The sequence below is a fragment of the Xenopus laevis genome, chromosome 6L (assembly GCF_017654675.1).
Source record: "Xenopus laevis strain J_2021 chromosome 6L, Xenopus_laevis_v10.1, whole genome shotgun sequence".
NCBI lineage: Eukaryota > Metazoa > Chordata > Amphibia > Anura > Pipidae > Xenopus > Xenopus laevis.
In genome coordinates this window covers 97196234-97221727 of record NC_054381.1, presented here as the reverse complement: position 1 = coordinate 97221727, position 25494 = coordinate 97196234, and the positions used below count along the sequence as shown (strand labels likewise).

At 38.5% G+C, this 25494-nt stretch overlaps 1 protein-coding gene across 1 annotated transcript in view; it reads left to right on the top strand.

Annotated features, from left to right (window-relative positions):
- Positions 1-23077, top strand: part of ranbp9.L (RAN binding protein 9 L homeolog) — a 38715-nt gene extending 15638 nt beyond the window's left edge. Inside the window, exons 3-14 of the mRNA NM_001172176.1 lie at positions 5826-5878; positions 10185-10352; positions 11866-11888; positions 12248-12423; positions 13412-13524; positions 15531-15639; positions 16584-16675; positions 18013-18160; positions 20225-20346; positions 21175-21326; positions 22015-22126; positions 22947-23077. Of these exons, the coding sequence (NP_001165647.1) occupies positions 5826-5878; positions 10185-10352; positions 11866-11888; positions 12248-12423; positions 13412-13524; positions 15531-15639; positions 16584-16675; positions 18013-18160; positions 20225-20346; positions 21175-21326; positions 22015-22126; positions 22947-23077 (1399 nt within the window). The remainder of the gene's footprint in view (positions 1-5825; positions 5879-10184; positions 10353-11865; positions 11889-12247; positions 12424-13411; positions 13525-15530; positions 15640-16583; positions 16676-18012; positions 18161-20224; positions 20347-21174; positions 21327-22014; positions 22127-22946) is intronic.
- The last annotated feature ends 2417 nt before the right edge of the window (positions 23078-25494 follow it).

Here is a 25494-nt window from a genome sequence, read left to right as displayed (position 1 = left end):
CGAACCCATAGCTGGAGGTGTCTGTTCAAATTGTAGAGAAGAAACGGCAAGCACTCCGGATTCCACTCTTATGGTAAAAACTTCTTTTATTTCAACAGATTTAACAGGTTTTAATCTGTTGAAATAAGTCGTTTTTACCATAAGAGTGGAATCCGGAGTGCTTGCCGGTTCTCTACATAATGAAAGAGTAGAGTGATTAAAGTGACAGTATACTCCCCTTTTCAACATAAGCTCAATGAATAGGCCTTGTGCTGAACATACTTTTTCCCATTTATTTTAATAAAGAAATACCAATGGTTTCTGTTATTTCTGACACTAAACAAGGATATGGAGCCAAGTCTCACTTTAGTGCTTCCTGTCCCACAGAACTCTGAGAATCCCCTGATAATTAGCTGCTTAAAGGCTGCTACTTGGATAAGGTAGGGGCAAAAAATAGGAAAATATGGATTTGTAGTGCTTGTTTTTAGCAAAGGCATTTTAGGTGTATACTGCCCCTTTACAAGCATATCCTACACCTATAACTTTAAAAGCCTTTTTGTTCACTAGTTTTAACCCCCATTATTTACCAGTGCCAACTCTTGCATCCATGGTTGATACTGCATTGATATCAAATTTGGGGCTGCAACAAAGATCCAGTAGGCTGGAGATCATGGATTTAATGCATATCACTTCTAAACACATCCTTGTTGGTAAGATAAGAATATTTTCCAAACTTATTTTACTGTCACTGAGCATATGGCTACTGTGGATTAGTGCCCTGATGGCTAGCATCCTTCTTCACATGTTACTTTATTCTCTACTTGCCTCAGATGGTTACATTCTGCCACTATGGCATTATGATTTAATGTGCACTTTAACCCCTTGCTTACAAAGCACGTAGAACCTTGTACAGTCTGTAGGCAAAAGCTTGAAGTGACAGCAGTTCTGTGAATGTTCTTCTCTGTCCACTCCAATCGCTGCTGAAGCTAATCCTAACCCCTAGTGAATGAGCAAGAAGGGACTATATGATCTCTCCTTGAACCCCATTCTTCTTTCTGATCTGCTACAGTAACCCAACATACTTTATTTCTGGTTTGCCTTGTTTTGCTCATATGATGTTTTTTTGCAGTGGAACAGATATTATAACCACAAATTGTACCGTCTGATAAATTTTTATATTAATGAGTGATTTTTATTGCATTGCATTCATTGCTTTGTAAACTAGAATTAAATGTTATTTACCTGGTGTGTCTTTTAGCTATTGGTACTATACCAGTTTTTTTTTGCATATTATTGTGTTCAGATAATTTGTGTTTCATCAAGTATTTGGGTGCAGTTTTAATAAAGAAGCAGTTAATTAAAAAAATTAGACAATTTTATTAGGACATAAAAACCTATGAGTAAGTGCCCCAATAGACACAAAACGCGTTAGGTTTTTATGTCCTAATAAAATGTTCTAATTTTTTAATTAACTGCTTCTTTATTATTGGAGGTCGTCACATCTTTTTTGGAATATTGTTTTGGACTTGCACCTTGGGGCTGGGGTGAACTGTGAGTAAATCCTCCATAATTAATTTAAAATTTCGATTTTTGACTTATCACTTATTCTTTGAGTAGTACCGCATATACTTTTTATGTGGCATTAGCACAAACCTTGTCATTATATGCAGTTTTGTATATCACAAAATGCTATCAAATTGACTGTAGAATCGGTTAGTGGGCAACAGTAACACCAAACACTGAAAGTGTATCAAAGTAATTAAAATATAATGTACCGTTTCTCTGCACTGGTAAAACTGGTGTGTTTGCTTCAGAAAGACTACTATAGTTTTATAGTAAGTTAGGTTGAAAAAAGATACACATCCATCAAATTCATTCACGCTGGAAAAAAGGAGAAAACGCACAGGTTGTATAACAGATAAAACACCATTGTATTGGGCAGGGCTTGTCTGTTATCAGCTATGTAATCTATTCCTTTTTTGCATCTTGAATGGCTACATAGCAACTTTATCAATATAAACTATAGTAGTTTTTCTGAAGCAAACAGACCGCTTTTAACAGTGCATGCTAACAGTATATTATATGTTAATTACTTTAAAACACTTAATTTTTTTGGTGTTAATGTTCTTTTAAAGGCTGATTTCATAAAATCTGCTTTGTTTAGCTGAGAATTGCTGTTCATGGGTATGGGGCAGAAAATAAAATACACCCATTTTGAATTTCCAGAAAGTCTGTTTCCTAAATATATCTGTAGATTGCCAAACTGTTTTTTGGAGTGTATAAAACAAGCTCATTGTGTTTTTTTTTGCAGGGGCTAAAGTGTTCAGAATATAACACACTATTGATATTTTGTGTTCTCTGGGTAATCCTGTTCATATGTGGTATCAAATAATTTATAATACACGTGACATTCATATATGATGTTTTGTCTTTGTCATAGAGCTTGTGGGAGTTCATAAACCTAGCAAAAATTATACCAAAGATTTTTGGTTTGGTATTTCTGTGTCCAAGGTCATACAGCTATTTATCAGGAAGTGTAAATTCCAAAAACACAGATTTGTAGAAGAAGCTTAGTGTTAGGGTCTTTTATATCAAGTAATTGTTTTGAGCTGGCATTGGCTGAATAGTCATGTACGCTATTCTCATTGTGGGGCTAGCTTCAGCAAAGCTGTAAAGTAGGTGTAAAAACCCATTTTGATGCATATGGTTTTATTGGGTCAGTTTATTATAATGGACTTTATTTTTGGCCCTGCAATATATAGTATGCCTATTTATAGTGCTGTAAAATTTGGTTTTGGACTGCTGTACAAATAATAATAATAAAATATATGGATATTTCTGAACGGTGAGCTTAGCAGACATGAAGCTTTTTAAATCATTTCATTTTTTTCATGAATACAAGAGAATATGTTTACATTATATTCCTGTAGTATGAATTTTTTTTATAAAGCCTTGTATTTTACAGAAGTGGAATGTCACGCTAGTTCTGGTATGTGTCTATGAAGGTTCTCGTTCATCCAGGTCATGGCATATCTTTAGTAATAAGTCAAAATAACTGGACTTGCTGTATTTTTTCTTTTTTTCCTGGAAGATGTTTTGTTAGTCATCTGACTGGCTTTTTCAATTCAGAAAGCCAATTCTGAATTAAGAAAGCCAGTCGGATGACTACAGCATGTTCATTTGATTTGACTTTGACTATAGATATAGTCCTTTAGAAAACAGATGTCACAAAAATAATTTATATTTTTCTCTGTAAACCAATAGTCCTCCCAAGAAACCTCTTTCATCTAAGGTGGATCATGTAGAAAATGGAGAAACATTTTAGGACACGTGCAGCAGCCAGTTCCAAACTGGTGGATAGGAGAGCCCCGTTAGTGTGACTTGGCACGTCCATATACTGTGCCCTATGCCTGTTTGCACTATTGTTCTGCTGTAAAGGAGCATCTTACAACTGGTGCCAACCTGCTTCTTTTTGTGCTGCTTACTAACTGAGTAAAGTCAGCCATACATGGGCCATTGTGGCATGATCTATCAGAGAAAGTGTATGAGGGGCCACACATGGCATTGCTGTTTTCATTCATTTGTTCAAACAGGTCCAGCTGAGCAGATCTTGTAATTTATTGTCACTTTTACTGGCTTACTGTATTCTCTGGCTGAGAAGGAGCATCTGATGACAGAAAGAAAACTTCTCACAATCCTTGGTCACTGATAACATGTAATACAAGTGGCGTAACTACTGGGGGAGCAGGGGGTGCGATTGGGCACTGCCCGCACCCCCTCAGGGCCCCCCCGGCAGCTCACGCCGGGTGGTTCCGGGTGTACGGAGGGGGGCTGGGGGCCCGGCAGAGCGTCCCGCGCCAGGGCCGCCCCCCTCTAGTTACGTCACTGTGTAATAGTTAATATACACACTGATGTAAGGTCAAGTATGGCAACAACTGAGTGTTGAATAAATAAAGGTGGCTGTATTGCATAAGGTGGCTGTCTACAGTGGGGTTTCTATTTACCTTTATATAATGCCTACTGAGACAAATAAACCTGACTGGGCGTTCATAGCAGGGAAAATGAATAGGGATGGGCAAATTTTTTTTGAGGCCCATATACTTTAATGGGCGTCTGCGACATTTCGCCAGCGGCAAATTTTTGGCAAAACGAAACGGGTCAAATTTGCCCATCCCTAAAAATTAACACTATAGCCATAGGTGTAATCACAGACTAAAGGCTCACTTATTCCTGCTTGCCTTTAAAAAAAAAATTGGAAAACAAGTTACTTCAAAGGGTACCCTAGCTTCCTTAGGGCAGAGACACACAACTTCCAAAGGGGTGTTCTTACGCTGTGCCTTTAACGAATTCACGCCCAAGTGTATCAATCCTTATCCAGGGCACAGCTATCCCTTAAGTAATCTCAAATCCAATGATTAAGGAGAGCACTTCAAGCAAAACTGCTGTGATTCAATTTATTTATGGACTACAGTTCACACAACATGTTTCGGCCTTTCACACTTGAAAAAGGGCGCGAAAGGCCGAAACATGAACTGTAGACCATAAATAAATGGAATCACAGCCGTTTTGCTTGAAGTGCTCTCCTTAATCACTGGCAGAGACACACACTCAGATTTGGGGAGATTAGTCGCCGGCGGGATGGCAATTGGTGTGCTTTGTTTTCCAAAGTTGCCTCACGAGGAAACTTCAGACGACTTCGGAAAATGAATTGCTCCGAGTGCGATTTAACATTCTAGCCATCGGGAGGCAGTTCAGAGAGATTAGTCGCCCCGAAGAAGAGGTGTTTTAACGCCGGGCGATTAAATCCCCCCAAATCTGAGCGTGTGTCTCTGCCCTTATGGGAATGTCTAATCCATTATGCTGGTATTTTCCAATGCTAGAGATCTGCTGCACAATCTGCTTTGTGCCAAAAATTGAGACAACTGGTGCATAGCTCTGATATAGGATGTAGGGTCTACCAATATTGGTGATAGCAGACAGAGTTCAGTGGTAAAATCCAGAGATTCTGAAATAAAAAATGACTGGTGTGCCAAGCTTTGTAGTATCAGCAGTTACACTGGGAACAAGGTCCCTGCACTCAGTTAAGCAAATTCCTTGTATACAATTTATTACCAAATCAAAGTGCTAGAGGTCTGTAGCTCAGTTTGAATTATAAAGGGAAAGTAAAGCCCACTGACCAGTTATGGTGTTTAGGGCACATACCGTCTATCTGTCCTGCTGACCTACGTGATTGTCTCTCTGGGTCCTCTTTCCCCTATACCCTAGAGGCTGAAGCTGTACATAGATGGGGGGGGGGGGGTAACTTTGCTGCTTTAACATTATTTTTTTAAAATTTTGCTGTATAGATACATGTGTAGATTTTTTTTTCAGGGCATAATTTTTTTTTTTTAAATTGCCCATTTTTAATTATGATTCGGCTCAATAGTGAAGGCATTCTGATGAGCAAACGTGAAGCCACAAAAGTGGATTAATGTGAACAGGAAGAACCTTAATAAGTAAGATGTTACTGCAACAGTTTTGCCTTCCTAGGCTCAATTCCAGTCCGGTCAATGTGAATGAAATATATAATGTTTGTTAAAGTGAAGAAGGGTATGTCACTGCTATATCATGGCTGATAAATCTGATGTTCCATTATCATTTGCACATAAACATTCCAATATATGTTCTAGCAGGCTAAATGAACGTTAAGCACTTTAATTTATGAACGTTAAGCACATTTAATAGATGATGTGAGGTGTGGTTTTTATATGCATAGTTGTAATATAACATAAAACCCAACTATAAGCATTTGCAGGAGTCACAAATACCTCTTAGTACAATGACTGCATGTATTTATTTCTAAACAGATATATGGGAATTGGTCTCTCCACTCAGGGTGTCAATCTGAACAGACTTCCAGGTATGTGATTTACCGTGTACATCCGTGTGTGTTTACAGAGCTAAGATGTGTTTAATATCAGTCACAGACTGCAAATAGGCTTTCACTAAAACTGGGTTTGTTAAACCACAGAGGAGACTAGAGTTAAAGAGATACTATATAATTACTCTTTCTTTATATTTCCATTACATTCAACCCAAGCTTTAAAAGAGCTGTATTTTCTGCTGTATAGCAACACCGCACTGGCTGATATGAGGCAAACATAGCACTGGGGAAAGGGAAGAATCTCACTAACGGCCGTAAATCTGACCTAGGGCTCTGCAAATGTATCCATTGCACATTACAGTCTGTGGAAGCTGTTTTATTGGTGGAAGCATAGTAGGCACTGTTTGTCCTGTGAGCAGACTGCTGGCAGGCAAAGTATTCCAGATATGGTGCATCTGCCATATAAGCACTGTCACTGGCAGGGCAGTCTATCAGTCATAAGGCCTGAGAGTGGGAGGCTCTGCCCAGGACCCAAACAACTACTTTGCTGTTTCAATTTAATGTTTAGTTTCCCGGATATCTTAGCATTTACCATGGAAATATATCAAACAGACCATTTTATCTGCAAATGGTACATATATGTCCCTTCAGGGGAGTGTAGCTATATCACATTCATTTCTTAGCATTAAAGGAATTGCTCAGTATAAAAAATAGGTAAATAGATAGGCTGTGCAAAATAAAACATATTTTTAATATAGTTAGCCAAAAATGTAATGTATAAAGGCTGGCGTGACTTCGGTCACAGCAGTATTTTTTTACTACTAATAACTGACATTCAGGTTTGCAGCTCTCATACTGAGATGTTTTTTCAGTGGCCTTAAGGTTATCTAACTGTGCAGGTGCTACAAGGCTGTCCGTGCCTGCTTTGGATTTTAATGTTGTTCTAGCAGTGCTTCCCACCTGCTCAGCATAGCTTTCCTAGTAGCAAAATATCAGCTCCTGCCAGTGATCTGATATGGACGGGATACACTCCATGTTTGGCATGTCATGCAGATATCATGAGATACTTATGCACAGCATTAGAAACACAACTTGAACAGGATTTGAACCACATTATCAAGGGAACACTTGTTTACTCTCTATTTTGTCCCTAGGGAGAAGGGAAGAGTCATATCCATGTTTTATTTATTACAAAAAGCTTGTTGGATGCTATGCTTTTAAGTGTCATTTACATGCAGATTTGACAGAGTTCCCAAGCTGGTGCTGGAATGTCAGGCAATTGACTCTGATTGGGTGGTTTTGCCCCTGGGGAAAAAAAAATCCTTGCTTGTGATATTAGGTGAATTATACTCTGGATCTGGGTCCGACCTGTACAACGTTTGTAGGTGAGGCTGACACACACAAGTGGTGTTGCACATTAGTGAAAGAAAATGTTACTCTAAGCAACATTCTAATATAAATTCATTACACATGCTCTCTGGTTTTATAGCGCTGTTGAAAGCTGTATATATGTCTTGCTGTTTCTATTCTCTGAACTCCTGTCTCTGACTCCCGAGACTGCGTTGCAAGCCAGCAGATTAAAGCTAACTAAAAGAGAACCGACTGCTGCTTGGCTTCCACTGAAAATCATCAGTGAATATATATCGGAACGTTGCTTAGAAATAGATTGTTTCATAATACAGGGTTTTGAGATACCCTTTCATGCACATTGTCTTATCCATGCTTTTTGCCATTCTATATTCATATGAAGATTATCATTTATCCAGGTCATGATATACAGTATCTAGTAGAATTAAGTCAAAGGCAACTGGAAAGGTTCCAGTTGCCTTTGACTTAATTCTACTAGATTCTCCATGCTATATTCAGTATTGCATATTTAATACAATTTTGCTGCATGACCTTAAAATATGTGAAGAAGAAATGAATCCCCGCACACACACACAAAATGGATCCCAGTGGGTATTTATGTTTGAAAATCTATGCAGGTAAATTTTGAAAAGTGATGAAAAAAGTATTCAGCCTTTCACAGACATTGATGCTGTCTAGCAGTTTAGGATTCCTGTGTAAGCAGCTTTCAGAACCACTCTGCTTACTCTGCACTATGCAGCATCCACTCTTCGGTGGAATATACCATTTAGGGACTGGTCAGGTGGGGGGACATTCTCACTGAATTTGTTTAACAAAGTCACCTAGTCTGACTTTAGTGAGCCTTGCGGAGCCAGAAACACTAGCAAGAATTATAGGAGGAACATCATTAATTCTCCATATAAATGTTTTACTAACTGCACTTTTATACTAAAATGCAGAAATGAGCAGCCAGTTGCATTGGGCCTCCCTTATCTATTCATTGTGTAGTAGTAACAGGTGTGTGTGTATTTATATATAGATAGATAGATAGATAGATAGATAGATAGATAGATAGAGATATATATATATAGATAGATAGATAGAGATATATATATATAGATAGATAGATAGAGATATATATATATATAGATAGATAGATAGATAGATAGAGAGATATATATATAGATAGATAGATAGAGATATATATATAGATAGATAGATAGAGATATATATATAGATAGATAGATAGAGATATATATATAGATAGATAGATAGATAGATAGATAGAGATATATATATAGATAGATAGAGATATATATATAATCTATATATCTATATATATATATCTATATATATATATATATATAACAAACAGGGGAAAGTTGTGCTCACCACTAGTTTTTAAAAATCATTAGGCGGGGGTGCAATGAGGGTGTGACCACAAAATACATATAGACAAATACAAGATTCCTCTGCACTCAACCCATTATCAATATATTTAAGACAGCGACATTTTGTGCATACTGCTACTGAAAAATGCCTTACCCTTTAAACAAAACAGGGATTGTTTGTCCATATATTGCAATATATTTAAGCTGGCCAACTACGTCAAAGTCATCCCATATCTGGCCAGTCCTATGCTCAATTTTCATCTGATTCATTAAGAATTCTATGGTTTAATTATACATTTTATAAAAGGGACGAATACATTTTACCTGCAACTTACTAGCTGCTTTCAAAGTAAAACTCCCAAACTTGGCTGCCCTTTTATTAGACACCAGTGGGATCACCTGACTATAGTTGGAGGGGGTGGGAGCTACAACATGGAGCTGGTCACTGCTCCTGTATAACTATAACAAACAGGGGAAAGTTGTGCTCACCACTAGTTTTTAAAAATCATTAGGCGGGGGTGCAATGAGGGTGTGACCACAAAATACATATAGACAAATACTATATTTTTATTTATATTTGTCTATATGTATTTTGTGGTCACACCCTCATAAACCTAAACATTGACCTAATAAACTTGCAGGGGAGATCCCCGCTATACTAGCTTGTGTTGTTCGGCTAATTTTCTACATCCATATCATAACGCAGCATTGTGGCACTCACGCGACGTTTCGGGAATACTCCTTTCCCTTTCTCAAGCGTATCACACGTGCACTAGCGTTTCAAGACTCCATGTTGCAACTCGCTCCCTCGTGTGGCGTATCAGATCAGCGCGACGATGCGCTTCAAAAATAGGAGGCGGACCAGCGCGTAAGCGGACACTCCACCCCGCCCATTGGTTACTACGTAATCCCCATAGTTACCACATCAATTTACATATACATAAGTTTAGCCAAAAAGCTTTATTCTCATAACAGACAATGAACTTGTTAATAGTTAACAATACGAATAACATGGTAACACCATATAATACAGGCATCTTTATAGGAATAAATGAAGATCAAAATCTTTGTTCAATCCACCCGGGGATAAAGTCCCTAATCTATCAATCCACTTCACCTCTGCCCTCTTTAACTCCAAAATATGATTACCTCCTCTTTTTGGTGGTGGAATATGTTGTATAACTTTAAATCTCAAATCATTTGATGTATGACCTAACTCAAGGCAATGTCTGGAAACTGGTAATGTTCTACTCCCCGTATTTATAGTTGACCTATGTTGTGAAAACCTGTCCTTCACTTTTTGGATGGTTTCACCCACATAGATCAAGTTGCAAGGACAGATCAACATATAGACAACATAATTTGTTTCACAAGTATTGTAGCCTCTGATTTTAATTTTTTATATATATATATATATATATATATATATATATATATATATATATATATACATATATATATATATATATATATATATATATATATATATATATATATAAATCTTGTTTCAGGGATATATATTTATAATGGATGAAAGATCACTGTATTGATGTCCTTACAGTATTGTCTTACACTAATTTCATATCTATCGTATCCATTCTAAGGTTGGGACAAGCATTCCTATGGTTACCATGGTGATGATGGGCATTCGTTCTGTTCCTCTGGCACTGGGCAGCCATACGGTCCAACTTTCACAACTGGTGACGTCATCGGCTGTTGCGTCAACCTAATCGACAACACCTGCTTCTATACCAAGAATGGACACAGTCTAGGTAACCCTTTGTATAGTAAACCATAAATGCGCTCGCCTGTAGTAGCATGTAAAGGTAGGCCGACACCTAAAGGAATAGTCATTATATAATGACTCCCTTTTATTAAAGGGGTTGTTCACCTTTGAGTTAACTTTTAGTACAATTTACAGAGTGAGATTCTGAGACAATTTGCAATTGTTTTTTAGTATTTGTGGTTTTTGAGTTATTTAGCTTTTTTATTCAGCAGCTCTCCAGTTGGCCCTTTCTGCAAAAAAAAACAAAAAACTGGAATATGAATAGGAGACAGCCTCAATATAAAGTCATGAAAAGTAGCAATAACAATAAATTTGTAGCCTTATAGAGCATTTTTTATAGATGAGGTCTATGAACCCCATTTGAAAGAATGATATACTAATATACGAATAGTTAACTTAAGGCTAACCCCCCTTTAGAATAATTTTGCATACACTTTAATAGTGTTATTTATATTTCTGTCACATTCTGTCACACTTCATATACTTCGTAAGTTCAATGCATCTGTTTACTATGGACCAAATAAGCCTCCTTATCTCTCACTCTCTGAATTAGCCACAGGTGTTCCAGACCACAGTGAAATATTGGGAAAAGCCACACATGTCCTCCTCAGGCTCAAAAAAGACAGGTGGAAAATGCCTATCCGCCAGCATAGAATCCACCTGTGCACTATTGGGTAGATTTAAATGCAAAAAATCAGATATACCATGTGGTCAGTACCCTTTCTGCACTACTGCTTGGAATGACTGTGGCTGATTGGCTCATCAGAGGCATAGTATATAGATGTGTTACAATTATGAAAACGTCCTAATCCTAAATTTTAGTGAGCCTTGAGATGAAGCAGCACTGTTTAAGGCTATTGTCACATGTTGGGTGTTCACAACTGGCATAGATACACCAGCCCTTTGTCTGGTCACGTACATCATCAGCCTGTCAGTGCACATATGGGGCAGATTTGGTGCAGCACCTTGAATGTATGCAGTTTTGCCAAAATCTGGTTAAAAGGCAGTGGATTTGACTTTCTCTAAGGGATATCTATGCCATCTGAGAAAATGCACTGTAAGGGCAATGAAACACGATGGTATTTGTCATGCATTGTTTTGTTGCAACTACTAAATGTCCTGTCATAGACAATACCGGGAATTGCCTCTGCTAAAGACACTCAAATTGACTAATATGCATGCAAAGGTATTTTTGAGTCGTTACGCAAGTTGCGTTTTAGCAGAGACAACTCCCTGTACAGGTATAGGATCCGTTATCTAGAAAGCTCCAAATTACGGAAAGGCCGTCTCCCAAATCCTGTCCAGAATGTATTTGCTTTCCTTAAATTTGGCATCTAACAAGGCCCACTGTTATACTAGGTTAAAGCCTAGTTCATGTATGTTGGCACATGCTGCATTTGTTGTGGTGTAGCAGGTTTCAAAAATATTAAAAACTTTTAAAACGTGTCTTTAAACATAGCAATAAGTAATTAATGTTTTATTTTTTGCTTCTTTGCCAGGCATCGCATTTACAGACCTCCCGGTAAGTTATCCTACTGTCTGAGGAAAAAAAAGGAGTAGGTAGCCATTTAATATGGTGTCTGTTTACCTGAAAGAAACAGAAACTTCTGAATGCTGGGCTGAATCATGATATAGTATTTATTGTGGGATCAAATATAGAAAAACATTTTTAGTGAACATTATTCTATTCTTGTAATATTTGCAATGATTCTAACTTATTGTAATATTTGCAATGAAGCATTTTGTGCTAAATTGCAGTATATTAAGAGGAAAGTAAAAAAGGATAATTGTGTTGTCTTGTAAAATATGCTGCAATTCTATATACTCTATCAAATGTTTTTGTTTGTCATTGTTTTTAATGTATTGTTTGTTTTTGTTCAGCCAAACTTGTATCCAACAGTGGGACTGCAGACCCCAGGAGAAGTAGTTGATGCAAATTTTGGACAAAGTCCCTTTGTGTTTGACATAGAAGATTACATTCGAGAATGGAGATCCAAAATACAGGCACAGATTGAGAGGTTCCCTGTAGCAGGTGAATGGCAATCCATGATACAGAGGTAAGAAGTCTTGGCTTCATCTTATTCATTCATGAGTAACTGCCTGCACACCAAATGGTATGTTTATTGCTGTTATGAGTGCTGTTCTCTTAGATTTCTATATATTGCATGGTTTTTGTCTGAATATGTTAGTGTGTATGGTTGAATCCACATCTGCTAATTGCCTTTCAATATATATTTTTTTTCCTATTGTATAAATGAACACAACACTAGAGCTCAGCAAGAAAGAGAGAAGCAATTATAGGAAAGAATTCATGGACAGCATAATTTGCATGTTTGTTGCAATAATAAGTAATTTGAATACAAATATAGGTCAGTATTGGAGAAGCAGTTCACTTTGCTTAAACTTTTGCTCACCAGATGCTATGTTAGTGACCTACACCCACATTCTTATGGGTATATTGTTACATGGCATATGTCCAAACATCACAGTCACTGATAAATTCATTCAATGCCAGGTGACTCAGATTTTTTTTCAAGACTTGCTTTAGTGCATATAAAATATATATGATATATTTTACACATTCCTGACTCTGGGAAGAAATTCTGGTCTTTTTGAAAATACACAAAGCAAAGTAGTTAAGCACATTCATGTGAAATGCCTGACTTCATATGTTTACAATTCTTTTTTTAAACATGCCTGATACACTGGATCTTAATCTGCTCATACCTGGGCTGTTTATTGGCCCATGCATAGGGTGGGGCAAAACCTACAGCATGATTGAACTGGATGGAAATTGTGCAAGGACCCTGATGGCTGAATCGGGCAACTATATGCTTGTTTTCCAAGCTTGCTAAATGAAAGGACCTTTTTGTTTATGGCCAACTGGCAGAACTCAGAAACCTGGTCTGCTGATGCCTCTCGATCAGTGTTCAGGCTTTTGTCTGATTGTTTGTATAACCACATAACTGACCTTTTATGTGACCATTATACTTCAATTTACCATAACCCAGTCTTTTTTTTTTTTTTTTTTTTTTTTTTAATTAGGATGGTTTCTTCATATCTTGTGCACCATGGATATTGTTCTACAGCAGAAGCCTTTGCCAAATCTACAGACCAGACTGTGCAGGAAGAATTAGCATCTATTAAAAATAGACAGAGTAAGTAAGGAATGGTATGGTATATAGTTACATCACATGCCGCCGTATCTTGGTGTGTCTTTTTCCACTGTTGTTAGTTTATTCCACTAAAGACAATACAGTCTCGTTGATATGCATTTAGAGCTGTGCCCAGTTCTTTTGACCTCCACAGTGCTCGACATTTAAAATGCCCATAATAGCCTGTCTGCTGACATTGAAACACTTTGGAAACCCTAAGCCTAAGGAAGAAACTGGCACGTGGCTGCTTCGGTATTCGAGAGTGGTGTTGGCCTGCCATACGCAGAGCTTTCCCATATATTTTTGATAAGATATTAACAGAGAACTAAAGCCTAAAAATGAATATGGCTTAAAATGCCATATTTTATATACTAAAATTATTGCACTAGCCTAAAGTTTCAGCTTCTCGATATTAGCAATGATCCAAGACTTCAAACTTGTCAAAGGGGGTCACCATCTTGGAAAGTGTCTGTGACACTCACATGCTCTGTGGGCTCTGAGCAGCTGTTGAAAAGCTAAGCTTAGGGGTCGTCACAAATGATCAAGCAGAAAATGCAGTTTGTCTGTAATATAAGCTAACGCTAGAGGGCTGATTACTAAATTCTGATGCTAATTGCACTGGTTTCTGTGCTGCCATGTAGTATTTATCTAATCAGCCTTATATTGGGACATTTATATTCTATGTTTACTGGATATTGTATCGGTCCCTAAGCTCAGTAAGTGATAGCAGCACAGAGCATGTGCAGTGAATCGGTAGAAAAGAAGATGGGGAGCTACTAGGGCATCTTTGGAGACACAGATCTTTACTGCTAAAGGGCTGTGGTTGCCTTGGGCTGGTATAGAAGCCCAAAACATAATGTACAACATTTCTAGCTACTTCTTTAGTTAGGCTTTAGTTCTCCTTTAATGGTTTACCTCTGAAAAAAATGCAATGTGCGCACACCTATTCTGGTAAAGGGTTATAATAAAAAAAGAAATCCAGCCTTGAGTCAAGATGTTCTCAAAACATCTGTTGGAATCTAAGGTCACTTGAGACATCAGTGCAGTATGCCACAGCAATTGCCAGCGGGAGCAAATACCTCCAAATAAAATTATTTATTGTTATATTGATTTTTGAAAAAACTTATACTTATCCATGAAATGCAATAAAATGAATTAAATAACAAGACATTTAACAACTATTGTTTTGTTGAGGGCCTTCTTTTGTACTTAAATGTGTTTCTACTGAAGATCTTGTCAGTCAGTTATCCCCCATTGTAACATGTGGGAGGTTATAGACTGACCGGAAGCAGTAGGTCTCATCACCCTCAAAAACATTATGCCCTTGAACACAAATCGAGTAGTGAAATTTGTCAGTTTCTTTGCCCACGTCTTGTACATTTAAGCCAATCCATTAATCTCTTTCACTGCATCTCGGTCACTTTCTTGTTGTAGACAGTTGTACTCACATAGCTGCTAAACTGCAGTGATGCATAAGAAACAGCCAACAATTTGCTTTCATTTTCTAATTTGCACCAGTAACTAGACTAACAAAATTGGTTACCATTGGTCAGGGATCCCCAACCTTTTGAACCCGTGAGCAACATTCAGATGTTAAAGGAGTTGGGGAGCAAAACTAGCATGAAAAATGTTCCTGGGGTGCCAAATAAGGGCTGTGATTGGCCATTTAGTAGCCCCTTTGTGGATTATCAACCTACATTGAGGCTCTGTTTGGCTGTACACCTGGTTTTTATACAACCAAAACTTGCCTCCAAGCCTGGAATTGAAATATAAGCATCTGCTTTGAGAACACTGAGAGCAACATCCAAGGGGGTTGGAGAGCAACATGTTGCTCACGAGCTACTGGTTGGGGATCCCTGCCATTGGTTATTGCATTGGTACAATTTAGCTCCTGAATTAATAAATGAACTTTTGTCTGAAAAATGTTGCATACAGCACTGTATATGATTATTAGCACTATAAGAATAAAACCTAATGTCCTCTCTTGCTTTATTCTTTCCCTCCTACAGGAATTCAGAAACTGGTATTGTCAGGAAGAATGGGAGAAGCCATTGAAACAACACAACAATTATATCCAAGTTTGCTAGAAAGAAATCCTAATCTTTTATTCACCTTAAAGTGAGTCCTTTAAAGGAATTGTTTAGTGTAAAAATAAAAACTGGGTAAATAGATAGGCTCTGCAAAATAAAAAATGTTTCTAATATAGTTAGTTAGGCAAAAATGTAATGTATAAGGGCTGGAGTGACTGTGTGTGTAACATAATAGCCAGAACACTACTTCCTGCTTTTCAGCTCTCTTGGTTTACACTGACTGGTTACCCTGTTTACCAGGCAGTAACCAATGAGAGACTTGAGGGGGGGCCACATGGGTCATATATGTTGCTTTTGAATCTGAACTGAATGCTGAGGATCAATTACAAACTCACTGAACAGATATGTACCCTGTGGTCCCCCTTCAAGTCGCTGACTAACTCAGAGTTATAGAGCTGAAAAGCAGGAAGTAGTGTTCTGGCTATTATGTTAGACATCCAGTCACTCCAGCCTTTATACATTACATTTTTGGCTAACTAACTATATTAGAAACATTTTTTATTTTGCACAGCCTATCTATTTACCCGGTTTTTATTTTCACACTGAACTGTTCCTTTAAGCTATTTCTCCTTATATGTTATAAATAAAAGTGGGTTTATGTTAGTCCGTTAACAGCACATCAGAATATGTACGAAAAAGTTAGATTGTACTATACAGCATCAGCTTATTTTTGACCCATGCATGAAACGTTGCCAGTTCCTTAAAGAGAACCCTAGCCAGCAGCTAATGTTTACCTTTTAAAAAGACATACTGTGATTTTGTATGTCTGAATTACTCCTTGTTCTGCATTAGCAAAACACAGGATGTTAACTCCCATGTTGTTGTAAGCAGCCTGCTCTAGTTACTACCCTTGCATATATGTACAAATACTAGTTGAATGAGAATATAACCATTTAATAGGTTAATATTACTTAGGCTATTTTGTATCAGATTTGTCTTAAAATTAGTTGTATTTTTTTTCTTCATTTTCAGAGTGCGACAGTTTATAGAAATGGTCAATGGCACAGACAGTGAAGTAAGATGTCTAGGAAATCGCAGCCTCAAATCTCCTGATGGCTGCTTAGGTAAGTGACATGGCAGTCTCTATATTGATTATAAGTAGGGATGCACCGAATCCAGGATTTAGTTCAGGATTCAGCCAGGATTCTACTTTTTTCAGCAGGATTCGGATTAGGCGAGTCCATCTGCCGAACCGAATCCTAATTTGCATATGCAAATTAGGGGTGGGGATGGAAATTGCATGACCCATATACAAATTAGGGTTCCGTATTCAGTCTAATCTTTTGCGAAGGATTTGGGGGTTCAGCCGAATCCAAAATAGTGGATTCGGTGCATCACTTATTATTAGTGCTCTATAAAAGGAGTGTTGTTGAGGTTCAGCAGTAGTGATGTACATAAGCTCCCCATAATCCTGGTTTTGTTAGACCATCTTTTGGGTGCCAGTGGCACTGCACTTGCTTAGTGGACTCAGGGCTGCAGCTGTGGTGACTTAAGTGAAAAGGCACAGGTTACAGAGCACATAACAGATCAACTCTGTCCAATACAATGGTGTTATGTAACTTGTGCAAACACACCGCTTTCTCATGCTTGCAATATATTATATGTTAATTACTTTAATATGTGTTTATATTTTGGAGTTACTGTTCCTTTAATATACTAATCTATTTTTTATGTTGATTAAAAGAAGTTAAGTACACAACATACAAGGCATTTTATCACTGCCAAAATTCAAAAATATAAATCTTTTGGTAAATCTAAACTAGAATCAAAGCTAAACTGCATAAACCAAAAACAATTGTAAAACCTAAAACAATTTATATATTAATTGAACCTTGCATATAGCTGTAGAATAGCTGTTAAACACCATCCAAAATTAACTAAAGTATTATTCTCAGAAACAGAATTCCTTCTGCCATATCCTCCTTCATAGAAGCTCTTAAATCTGATTATTTTCAGTGCTTGTGTTTGAAGTTATTAGGAGTCGGAATATTTTTGGCAACACAGACTCCAGATACCCAAAATTGCTTCCAACTCCAAAGCTCTGGCAAAATCTGCAGCTCGGCAGAGATTTTGGCAGATCTGAGAACTGGTTGCAGGATCCCTCAGCCCTTCATTCTCCCTTGTGCCCTAGAGAGAGTGGGAGTTTTAACTGAAAAACTACCAGTGGTCAGCACAATGCTCAAATAAAAATATAATCCTTTTCATGAAATGGTGTCAGACTATGAATATTCTATCATGTAAATGTTTTTTAGGGTTTTTACTAGTATTACTTACTTTCATACCTGTTCTTAGAGCCTGAGGACTAGCAATGTCTTTAATGATTAAAGCATAGCTAACATTAGCACATAGTTATTTGAAATAAAAAGTTGAACTCAGATGTGTCTGTATCTCTCTTCCTTAGGTTCTGATAGCAACTGCAGCAATGGAATAATATCAAACAAGGCTCACCAGACGCATTGTCATAGCAAATCCCAGTCTTCTAACCTAAATGTAACGGAACTTAACAGCATAAACATGACAATGTCACATCAACTTAACAGCTACTCCAGGTGAGAAACCATCGTCTGTATAGTGCAGACTTTCTTCCCTGCACTGACAAGTGATATTTATCCGAGTGAACCAAACCGCAGCCCCACTCATTCTGCCACATGTCTGTTGCCTCCCCCAAGTGCTTACTTTTTAATTCCCAGAAAACAGGCATCTTTCGTCTCTGCACCTCATCCTTGCAGTAACCTCTGCCCCATGATGAATGGCTCTGTGACAGGAAATGCTGCAGTATGTTCCCTGGGGCTGTGCAGTGATGCACTATTTTGTTTTGCTTCCCTAACTTTCTTCTCTGAGATCAGGTACAAAGTGTGCCGTCTAAAAGCATTGAACGTAGAAGCAAACAGCTCTCCTGTTTCTCATGGTGGGTGTCATACTAGCAGCCTGGACACTAGGAATTCCTGCTCCTGCCAAGCACAGGCATAAAATATAACAATGATAACAGAGGAGAGAACACGGTGTACTGGCCTTCCCATACACAGACCTTTCCTTGTACAGTTTACACTTACTGCTGAGGGGCAAAAGGGGAGAGCTGGGGGCGGTCTTGCCTTCTCAGATATAACTGCTGCATGGATCAATAAACCAACACACTACATTATAACATGCATGCGGTTGCATAGGGCTATAATTAGTGTGGACAATCTTTAATACTATTTTTATAAGGGATGATATTGTCCAATTAAAGATTTTAACAATTAAATAATTCATGGCTCAGCCGCTGAACAGCATTTCAGTACATGAATAGGCCGTCTGCTGTTATCACCTCCCTCTCTAAAGTTAGTGGTTTCAGATATCCCCTTACTTTAATTAGATCTTTTGCTGGGTTTATTTTAGAGCACTAAATTCTCATAGCCGTGCAGTGCCCTCCTGTTTATGGCACTACGATGTAATTGTTTTGTTTTTTTATTATCTCTGGTGAGATTAGTTATGTGTGGAATTGAATACATTAAATTATTTCCAGCTGCTTTTATTTAGGTTCAGGCTGCTATTGACATTATAGAGACCATAACAGAAACTGTTATTTCTTAGTGTTCCCAGACAGGCTTTAGTCAGCTGAGCATTCCTGGGATTGGCCCATTCTCCTGCTATGGATGCATCATACAAATATCCAAAGTATATGCTGTAAACTGCACCTAACAGCATTGTTTGTTACTTATATTACTTTTTGTTTTCTTGTGGCAGAAAAACAAATGCCTATGGTATTCGTTTTCCCTTCTGTGTTTATATATGTATATATGTGTGTGTGTGTATATTTTGGTCACTGTAAGAGTTATGGAGAATCTCTTGTTGAACAAAGTAATCACTTTGTATGCCCAGAGGCTGACAACTGCAGCACAATGAGCATTAGCATTTGCAGCTTTTTAAGGACAAGGACTTTGTATAATAAATTCCTCATTATATTTACCATAGGGATGCACCGAATCCACTATTTTGGATTCGGCCGAATCCGTCGCTCAAGATTCGGCCAAATACCGAACCAAATCCGAATCCTAATTTGCATATGCAGATTAGGGGTGGGAAGGGGAAACATTTTTACTTCCTGATTTTGGGACAAAAAGTCACGTGATTTCCCTCCCGCCCCTAATTTGCATATGCAAATTCGGGTTCGGCCGGGCAGAGGGGTTCGGCCGAATCCTGCTGAAAAAGGCCGAATCCCGAACCGAATCCTGGATTCGGTGCATTCCTAATTTACCAGTAGGGTGTTCCTTTACCCATATAAAAGTTAAAGTACGTTTTACATTGCAACATTACACAATTATACTTTGTATATGTCTCTAGGGTCATGGTTTCTTAAACTTTTTTTTAAAATTGGATAAACATTAAGTCTGGAATTCCACCTCTGAACCCAAGAATTGGTATATAATTACCCTATCACCTTTTAATTACTATTGTCTGTTGCAGAAGTAAGTTTCACTGTGGATCATGGTGACCTACTTTAAACAGCACTGGGACTGAAGATCGAGTCCTAACCCATAGGTTAAGAATCACTGTTCTAGATTATGAACTGAATGAGCAAGCAATATCTATAAGAAGTATGACACTTTCTTTTGTGCTTTTTTTTTCTTCAGCAATGATGTAGAAATGGAGACTGATCATTATTCCAATGGCTTTTCAGCATCCACGTCCAATGGCTTTCTCAATGGCAGCTCAAGACATGAGCCTGAACTGGAAGAATGTGACACCGAGATGGGTCTGCAGTGTTTTTAACTCTAGTCTATTACATGTTTAGTTTCATTAATCTACCCGCGACGCTCCAATTGCTGTGAAGCCAACCATTTAAAGTATCAATTGGAGGCAGGTTGGACTGGTACAGAAGCAGTTCCTGATTGGTGGTTGTTATTGTTATATAGCACCAACATATTCTGCAGTGCTTTACGGAGATTGTACATCAGTCCCTTCCTCAGCAGAGTTTATAATCTAAGGTCCCTATCACATTCACACACATGGGGGACAATTTAATCAGGATCCAATTAACCTGCCTTTGTTTTTGTAGTATGGGAGTCTGCCAGTGTACCCAGAGGAAACCCACATAGATACAGGGGAACATAGGTGCTACTTGCAGTTAGAACCCTAGCTGGAATCGAATATAGGACCCCATAGCTGCAGAGCAACAGTACTAGCTATTGTGCCACCATGCTGCCAATTTGCTGATTTGTTTCAGCTTCTGGACCTAATTCATATGTCAGATGACAAACTTGAGCTTCATCGTCAAACACCTACATACAATATAGCCTCGAATTTGGCACATACACTGCATTTTATACAGCAGTTTATTGGTGCATTAAATATTGTGTCCCTTCCCCCATTGGAGGATTTGCTGTCCAGTGTTTGAACATTGATCTTTACATAAATGAGAGGAACCAAGTGAGATTCTTAGTGGAATGTTTTTTTTCAGCACAAGATGCATTGTGGTCAATATCCTGATTTGTAATAGGAATGGCACTTGAAGAAGTGTGTTAGTTTACCAGGTACACAAACATACTGTGACATAAGGCTGATTTATTATATGTGGTTGCAGAAGTTGATACCTCTCATGGCCGACGTCAGCTGTGTGGAGGCAGCCAAGCCGCCGTTGAGAGAATGATTTGCTTTGGGAGAGAGCTTCAAGCCATGAGCGAGCAATTAAGGAGAGAACGTGGGAAAAATGCAACCAACAAAAACATGCTTAAGGTACAGTAGCTCTGGACTTACATCTGTTATCCCACAATTCCTGTGTTTTATTACTGGTTAAAAGGCCAGTTCACTTGGGGATAGGGATGCACCGAATCCAGGATTCGGTTTGGGATTTGGCCAGGATTCAGCCTTTTTCAGCAGGATTTGTGCATGGCGAAACCAAATCCTAATTTGCATATGCAAATTTGGGGCAGGAAGGGAAATCGTATAACTTTTTGTCACAAAACAAGGAAGTAAAAAATGTTTTTTCTACTTTTTCCCCTTCCTGTCCCTAATTTGCATATGCAAATTAGGAGTCAGTTCAGTATTCACCCAAATCTTTCATGAAGGATTCGGCTGAAATATTGGATTCGGTGCATCCCTACTTGGCGGTGGTGCTATCATGTTTCCCATGGAATTCTTGTGCAGCCTTAAGCTGATTTTGAAGTGCCTGCGCCAGCCCAGAGCTGGACCTGGAATCGATTGGATCCTGGGCCACGACCACCTTTACTCTATTTTTGAGTTAGGGGCTAGATTCACTGGGGGCTTCCTAAAAAAAATTGCCACTCTCCTGTAATTTAAAGATCTTAACTTGCTGAGCAGAAATCTCCCGTAACTCATCGAAATGTCACTTCACAGCAATGAATAAATGGTGCCATTAAACATTGTTTTCTTATAGTTCTCCTTTATTTTCTATTCTGAACAGGATGCTTTTAGTTTACTAGCATATTCTGATCCCTGGAATAGCCCAGTTGGGTACCAGCTTGACCCCATCCAGAGAGAGCACGTGTGCTCCTCACTTAACAGTGCAATACTAGGTAAGACTCACCCTGCTTCAATGGCTTTTCCTGTGTATGCAAGTCTGTTTGTTCCACTTACAGTCAATGAAACAGCCTCTAAGGGTACATGGAATCATGAAAAATGATTGTCAGTATGCAAATATTGCCGTTTTCAGTTTATTTATTGTTAGGTGATTTATCCATTCCTCCCTTCTTTGTCAGAACAGTAGAAAACCAATAGCAAACCTCATTGCAATCTCCCACCCTGCTGAAAATGCATGTTAAGGATATAATGATCCAATAACATGCACTAGACAGACACCGACACACACACACACCGACACACACACACACCGACACACACACACACCGACACACACACAGAGACAGACGGGCACAGACACACGGAGTCCCAGGCACAGACACATGGAGACAGACACACGAAGACGGACATGGACACACAAGGAGACGGAGACACACAGACACACACACAGACACGCAATAGTCTTACTAGTCTGTATCTAGTGTGATCCTATTGCAGACCAGCCAGCCAAAATAAGTGCTAGTGCTGAGGCTAAAAACAAATGACTGTTATGAAGCAGATCTGGGGAGCATCATGTCACCCTCTTGCAGGTACACTCCAGTTACACACAGTTCTATCTAGTGTAGAAACTGCAAATGTCATGAAAATGTGTAATAGTTTAGTAATAGTGTTTAGAACTCTAACTTTACCTTGTTCTATGTGGGGTACAGGGGTCTAATGTGTTGCCTGGGCTGTGAGCCATGTTGCCCATTATTATTGATGTGTGTTGTTCCAGTGGTTCATTGCTAATACCCCTTCTTTTCTCTGTCCCCCCAGATATCCACAATTTGCCAAAGCAGCCCCCACTTTCCCTGGCATTAGAACAGGCCTCTCAGTGCTTGGAGATGATGGCTCAGTGTGGCATTGGTTCATGTGCATTTGCCAGGGTGGCGGATTATTTACACTAGCTATGCAGTCTAACCAGATTTATGCAGTATGGGAATAAAGTAGGACACTTAGTACCCCTTTACTTTGCATTTAGGGTTTTGTTTTTTTAATTATTATTATTATTATTTAATCATCTAATTTCTACCAGGCACGTTTCTTTCCTGAACTTTAGCCGCTTTTTCTTCTTTCAGTTTTAAACAAAGGTGGCGCATATTGTTGTGCCCTTCTATTTTGGCATAACGGCAATAAGTTGATTTGATTTAAATGAAACTCGCCAGTGTTGAGCATCTTCCCAGCGACTGGACTCTGAAGCATGTTCAATAATGTGAGTTTTAAAAATGAAAAAAAAAAAGAAGGGGGAGGGGTGTGTGGAGTTTTTGATAGGTGGGTCCTTTCATTTACTGCTTAGCCGTGCAGTAGCGAGGACACAGGACCCCCAGAGTTGCAGTTTGTTTCTTTTTTTTTTTTTTATATCAGTAAGAGATTTTGGTGTAGTCCTTCATTTCCAGATCTCTAGTGGCTGTAATATTATATGATTGTTGTGAACCTGCACGCACTGTGATTACAGATGAAAAAAAAAAAAAATCACATACCGTTCTTTAACCCTTACCGAGCCTGGCTGCAAATGATGCAATTGTGTATGTTAACAAGGCTGATACATAGAGATCACCCCCATATTGCTTCTGGTAATTCTATTGCGTTTCAAAGTGAACCATCGGAATACGGTGGGACTTCGTTAAGATCCTACCTCTGCTGTGAGCATCCCGAGGAGGAGTGAGGTATTGCGAGGCAGCAGAAGCTGAAGGTCCCACAGTGTGTGTGATATAGCTAGCTTACGTGTTTTCTTCCCTCCACCATACGGGCTGACACTCTCTCTTCACCAACATTGCCACGCACAAGAGCCTTGTATTTAAGGGCCGATAAAGCAGCTGGGGTTTTAACGACAGGCGTGTAGGAGTGTATTGCCCTGAAAGCAACAGGTCCGACAGCCCAGTCCATCTCTGCTGCATGTCGCCAGCACAGCAGGGCCCTATTTGATAAGATGCGAAGAACTTTTCTCTTTGTTATAACATAGATAACTTTCCATTATATTAAATAGGGAGACGTGGTTAATTCTTTGTAGAAACAACCAAATATTTAGTCTTTAAAAAAAAAAAAAAAGTGTCTTAATTTCATGTTTGTATCCTTTAATTTTTAAGTGCAAAAATAAAAGTTGCAATAAAAATGTAACTGTACGTAAATTAATCCACAAATAAAAGTTTAATTCTGGACACTGCAGTGTGGCTTTTTTTTTTTTTTGTTTCTAATGAAAAGAAATGCAAACTTTTCCTCTTACAGAAATGAAAAAAAGAAGTTCACATTTAAGGTAATTTAAAGGAGAACTTTAATGGTGATTCTTGATGCTTTAAAGTGATACTGACACTTAAAAAACGACTCTTCTAAATTTTTATGTGCATTAAAATTTGCCTATAGGTCATGTTGATTATTATTCGCTGATATTTGTTTTCGTTTTTCACTCGAACTTCATATTTTTATACAATTTAATGGGCGGCTTTTCTAAGTTATTGTTACTAAGGGGGTTATTTATCAAGGGTCGAGTTGATTTCTACCCAAACAATTATAGTTTTCGAAGGTATTTTTCAGTAAAAACACGAATTTTCGGGTTAAAAAAAAAGTTTAACATTTTCAAGATTTATTATACCCCGAACCTGGAAATAGGTCGAATTTGAAAATACTCACAGCTAAAACCTTTTCCAGGTCACGTAGGAGTCAATGGCAGAGGTCCATCGAACCATTTGAAGATGTCTGTAGCCTTCATGATGTTCGAGATTTTTTCGGTGGGGTTCGCTCAAAAACTTATAATAACGTTCATTTGAGCATTATTTCGAGTTATTCACCCCAAATTCAGTGAGTCAAGTTTTTTTCCATTTTAAGTTTTTACTTAAATCAGGAAACATTTGAGTTCATTCAATTAAAAAAACACTCTAAAACTCGATAACCCCCTTAAAGTTCCTAAACCTGACTAGTTTCTAATGCTAAAGGATTCCTGCTGCACGAATATGGCAGCCATCTCATACAGGAACATGGGGGATAAGATAGGAGCATTGGGCAAGTACTTTTATGGCAAAATTTTAAATAGCATGCAAAGGCAATGTTATGATTCTTCAGCCTTTTAAATGCCACATAATGTAGAGTCTACGTTCTGTGGCAAAGTAACTTGAAATGCCACAGAACGTAGATTCTGCGTTCTGGAGCATTTCATCCCGGGGAAGCGATTTCATCCCCGGCTAGTAAAGCCACGCCTTCACTTCCTGCTCATTCCCCGCCCCTAGGCAACGAGCAGTAGGGGGAAATGAGCGGGCCCTTTGCGCGATCGCTCAGGGACCCCTTAGGCAGAAGCAGGAGCATGTGCAACACGTGCCTGCTGCTGCTTCTT